General features: G+C 45.6%; 1 protein-coding gene across 1 annotated transcript; it reads right to left on the reverse strand.

Moving 5' to 3' along the window:
- Window positions 1-552: 552 nt before the first annotated feature.
- LOC114358104 (two pore calcium channel protein 1-like) lies at window positions 553-5,115 on the reverse strand (the record flags this gene model as incomplete). The annotated part of the gene is made up of 8 exons (XM_028311984.1): window positions 553-748; window positions 1,199-1,369; window positions 2,107-2,275; window positions 2,845-2,964; window positions 3,753-3,840; window positions 3,885-4,082; window positions 4,792-4,891; window positions 4,983-5,115. Coding segments are annotated over 8 exons (1,175 nt in total), but the record flags the coding sequence as incomplete, so codon positions are not given.
- Window positions 5,116-5,402: the final 287 nt, after the last annotated feature.

The raw sequence follows: 5,402 nt of genomic DNA on the forward strand, positions 1-5,402 counted from the left end.
GCGTGGTCAATCCCACTTCTGATCTTAAGGATCAGAGGTGAGAGTGCTTTTTAAAAGTAATGTACGGCACCAGCAGATATCGATTTATTACATAACCGAAACCAATAATTCCACAAATCAATTTAACGCAATAAAGAAATATGCCTATGGCAGAAATAATGATCTAGGTCACAAATATCACAGTCCCTGAACCGAGAGAACGTCCGTCACAGCCAAGCACTCGAGCAAAGTGTCGCGGTGCGCGGGGCGGCCGGTTTCTCGTGCCTTCCCTCTCTAAGACAGAGACAACAGGATCGAACGATATGACGTCACGCTGACGTAGCGGGTGTTATTTCTAAGAATAGAGATATCAATTTTCTGACTTCACCATACCATTTATATGCCCATGTTAACATTGGCTAGTGTCGGCTCATATACCCATTTACCTAACACCCTGTATTTGCTTACCCCTGTGGCCAAAGTTATGCGACAGTCCCATATCTACTTGATCCTTGATCGCAAAGCATACAGGTTATAAAAAGGTTTGAGAAATAAAACGAAGATGTTACTGACCATAAAATAGATCCTGCTGAACTGTCCAGCAACCGTAGCGTAAGCGTTCATGAGTATGAACCAGTTGTTGACCACCGTCAGCTCGAAGAGAGTCACGCCGCTCGTGACGATGTTGTCAAAGTTGTTCAGGTAGTAGTACCCGAGCGCTGTGGAACCGTTTGCCGAGAACTTGTAGAAGTCTTCCACCGTCGTGTTCCTGTGAGGGTAGGCCAACGTGTTAACATTTATAAAAGTGTTTGGTAGAGCACTTATTATTATTCTGTGGTAGTAGGCCAAACGGACGATCATCGTTTCGTGTTTCGTTTCGTCCGCAATTGCGTATTTCGATTTTCGTAGTAGGCCTGCAGGTCAAATAGTTCGTGACACCCAAAGTGGCCAAAAAGTTGACAACACAACCTTATTCCTACTATTTGACGCTGACTGTACCATACATTTTTCTAGATGAAACAGATTATTTCGAAAAATAGGCGATAATTGATATCTCTCTCTCTCTAACTCCCTCCCACACTCTCTCTCCCCCTCTATCTCTCCATACCTCCTTCTCTCCCCTTCTCACTCTCCCGTCCTCCCTCTCTCTCTCTCTCTCCCTCCCTCGCTCTCTCTCTCCTCCCCTCTCTCTCTCTCCCTTTCTCTTGTGAGTACTCACGCGCAGCAGTTCCGCAGGTTGTACTGCGAGAACAGCTCCATGCCGATGATGGCGAAGAAGTAGTACACCACCAGCATCACGCAGCCAGCAGACGACATCAGCGGCGACAGCAGTACCAGAGTGCCGAACACGTCGCGGTAGCGCTTCTTCAGCTTGTACAGGCGCATCAGTCTGGGGACAAAAACGTTGGCTTAGACCACAGATCACAGAAACTAAAGGGAGATGTGACAAGGGGGCGGGGCCGGTGTCGCAGCGATATGCCCAAAAACAGAACGCACTGCTCGCGACAGCAATTATGACAGCAGCGACGACATAATGATAACGCTAAGCTATACGAAAAAAATTTGCATGTCATTTTGTTAGTTGGTTACACAACTATACTCAGACATCGAAAATTTTGCCTCAAGAGAAGTACCCATAAGATTGTATGCACTCATTGATCACGGCCCAAAAATAGGGCGATTTCCACCCACGTCTGCACATTTGCTGTCAACTTTAGAAGTTCCAGTCGTTTTCCAGATCCATGTCCAGCGCCGCAGTCGCCAGGAACACTAAGAAACGATCTATAATCATCTGAGATGCCCGAAAACAACCACAATGAAGAATCTGGAAGCTACAGTATAGCACCGCACCGCCCTGCACACTTCTGTGCCATGTAGGCGTTTGTTCCTTGAGAGTAGACACGACAGAAGCAAATACTTAGCTTCTGACTGAAGAGCCTTTATAGCACCAGCGTTCTGGCTGTTTTTTTTTTCCTTTTTTTAGTCCCATATTGGTTTGTTTCTTTCTACTTTCTCCTCTAAAAATTTCAAACAGTAGAGTAGTACCTACTGTTACGTATGCTATTTTAAGAATTAGTTACACTAGTCACCTTTGCAGGGTGAGTTAAATACGGCTGTTACACTCACCTAAGCGGCCTAAATATGACGACGATGAAGAGTCCAGGCGCTACAGTCAGCATGACAGCGCCCACCAGTGCAAGTAAAGTGACACTTAGGTCGAAGACGTTCCAGCCGCTTTCCAGGTACGCGGTCAGCCCTGATGCTGCCATCCGTAGTCCTGCCTCCACCAGGAACACTGGAGAACACAAGGTAATCATCATAAGGTCATTTAGTATCAATTACAAGAGCACCTTATACATGGCCACGAGGAAAACTTCTATAAAAAGAAGCGGGGATTGGGAGTCTATTCGAAGCCGAAGTAGCTCGCTCCAGAGCGAGCCGTATCCTGAGACGAAGCTATGGACGAATGTCCAACTGTGCGACGGGCGCGAGCGATAGGGATGGGTAGCTTGGGGTCATTGGACGGGATTCTACGTGCTCACGGACCAGGCTTTAGGCACCACCCTCCAGCATTTAGTGGGCAGCTCATGGCGGGGAGAGCTCCACACAACCCACTGGTCGTCCCCATTGGCGAGTACCTACTCGCATGTCCCATGCGCAGAGTATTTCCCGACGTTTTAAAAAAATCCTTATTCGCTTCTTACGTCACCACGAGATGAGTGGAAGTGAACCTAACTATTTGCTCTACCAAAAGTGAAAACCATACACATGGCTAATGACGGCACTTTAATTATATGGTGTTATACTGAAAAAGCTAGCTATAAATAAGCAACATGTTTGATAATAATACAGAAGAAATCTTACGTGACAAGAACAGCCATGTGTCCCATGAGGCGCAGAGTAGCCTCGCGCTGTCCTGCAGGTTGCCGGCCGCTTCACACACCCGCAACACCATGGACACGCCGTTGCCGATGATTAGGGCGTCTGCAACGACATACAGCAGTTTGTTTTATAGTCATATGTTACGTTAGAGCGGGGGTGGCCAACTTGATTAGACATAAGATCTACTGTATACTAACAAAACCCTGGGCGATCTACCACTTAAATACTTCTTGAAATCTTAAATGAAACAGCATAGTTTAGTACACAATCATGTAGTATTTTTTGACTTGCCACGATCGACTGGACTAATAGTCGCGATCGACAGGTCGACCACCCCTGCGTTAGAGGCTTTGAAGCTAAGTACCGTACTTAAAATACTTAGTAAAAAGTGTTTTTTGAGTCCGTTAAGCTTGAATTATAATGCCTCCCGCTTTTTTCATCCAGCTGCTGCTAGCTTTCTTTCTTAGGTCGACGATCTATTCAACCGATGATGGGCGTTCGAAGCTACAATACCGGGTATTTCCATCCTAAACAGAGTTACCAAAAGCGACAGTTGTAACTCGGAAATCACTTCTATAAAATAAATGGCTGACAAACGCGGAAGGACAATATTCCATAGAGCCACAGTGGTTCTCTAATAGAGTCGGGACCAGTCATTGGTCGTTCAGCAAAAAGTTGAAGGAACCCTATCGCGTGGCAGGTCACCTGTGCGCTGGACAGACCAAGGTGAAATCCGCAGTAGGAAACCGCGTATCTGACTGCACCAGGCAGTCTGCCAACAAGGAGACATGGCGGGAGATCGTGCGGAGAGCTGTATCTGCCTCGATGTGGATGCCTCAACGTGACCACGAGCGCTCTGCCAAGAGCGAGACTAAGAAGAATACACATACAGATCAGATACTCGGAGAAGGGCTGTCTAAGGGGGCGTCCATAAATTACGTGAGACAATTGCCATTTTTCAACCCCCCCCCCACCCCCCTAATCTCACGTGATATTTAATACGGCGCCGGTGTCTCGCACACTTGGCGCCGGTACTCACAGTAGTGCGGCGCATAGTGCCTCATGAGGCCGGCGAAGTGTCGCAGGCGCACGGCGAGCGGCGCGCGGCGCGACACCAGCAGGCGGAAGGCGTGGCGAGCGGCGCGGCGCCGGTGCAGGAGCAACGCGCGGCACTTCTCGCGTTCGATGCGCGTGAACGTCTCGTAAACCACCGCCAACATCTGCAAAGCAGACAATGAGGGCTATCGTTTTAGCGCTCACCAGTTAGCGCCACTGTAGAGTAAGGTCCTGTCACTTGCTAGTAGCGAAGACAGTGGCACCAACTGGTGAGCGCGAAAGTGGTAGGAGGACTATTGCATTTGCACTCATCAAGATGGCGCCACTGTAGAGTAAGGTCCTGTCAATCGCCAGGGGTGCCAACTGTTAAGTATAAAAACGATAGCCCTCATTAGAGCCTTATGTGCTTGAGAATCTTGAGATAAGAGTTAAAAGCAATGAAAATATTGGTAACTTCGCGCGCATTGATAGTCAGATTTCGAAAATAAAACACATTCGGCCAGCATCTGTGGCCATGCAACACGCCGCACTTAATGTAAGTCCAGCATACCTGATATTGATCAATTGTCTGAAGGAGTTTCATTCATCTATACTAATTATTATAAAGCTGAAGAGTTTGTTTGTTTGTTTACTTGAATGCGCTAATCTCCGGAACTAAACTTGTCCGATTTGAAAAATTATTTCAGTGTTAGATAGCTCATTTATCGAGTAAGGCTATAGGCTATACAACATCACGTTACGATCAACAGGAGCAGAGCAACAATGAAAAATTTTGCGAAAACTACGGTTGCGGTTTTCACGCGCACGAAGTCGCGAGCACAGCTAGTACAAAATATAAACGTTAATAATAATTGATCTCCTAGAAATACTCACCAAATTCATAAGAACATAGAGGACTGTAATAATATACAAGATGAAGAACAAAGCGTACCACTTTGACTTAGCATACGAAGGCATCATCACATCTGGGAAACTGGAAGAAAAAACCACCATTATTACAGCATCTGATATGATCTGATAATACAAATTAATTAAAAAAAAAATTGGACAGCGTCTGCACTTACTTGGCAGTAGTCAGCAAGACGAACATACTGACAAATGAATCACTGATGGTTTTGAAGTGTCCATTATCTACGTGCTCTGAAAATAAATAATAGCCCAGCAACGAATACGTCGCCACGAAGAACATCAATAAACCTGAAAAAGAGTAAAATAAGGTTTTTACATTATTACACAAACAGAAAAAAATACAATGAACTTGATCTAACTAAAGCCTACTGTCAGATCCCGTCTATTCGTACATGGCATTAGGAATCACGCCAAATGCAACGTGAGGATCATGAATTCATACAATTTATATAACGAATGGCTTGATAAATGCCCAAAAGTAGGACGAGTGGTGTAATTTATATTAACATAAAAAACGACACTTTTTAGAATCCTTAATGTACTTTGATGACATATTCATATTCATCAGTGATAGA

The sequence above is a fragment of the Ostrinia furnacalis genome, unplaced genomic scaffold, assembly GCF_004193835.3.
Source record: "Ostrinia furnacalis isolate ACB-3 unplaced genomic scaffold, ASM419383v2 OfSCF3685, whole genome shotgun sequence".
Lineage (NCBI taxonomy): Eukaryota > Metazoa > Arthropoda > Insecta > Lepidoptera > Crambidae > Ostrinia > Ostrinia furnacalis.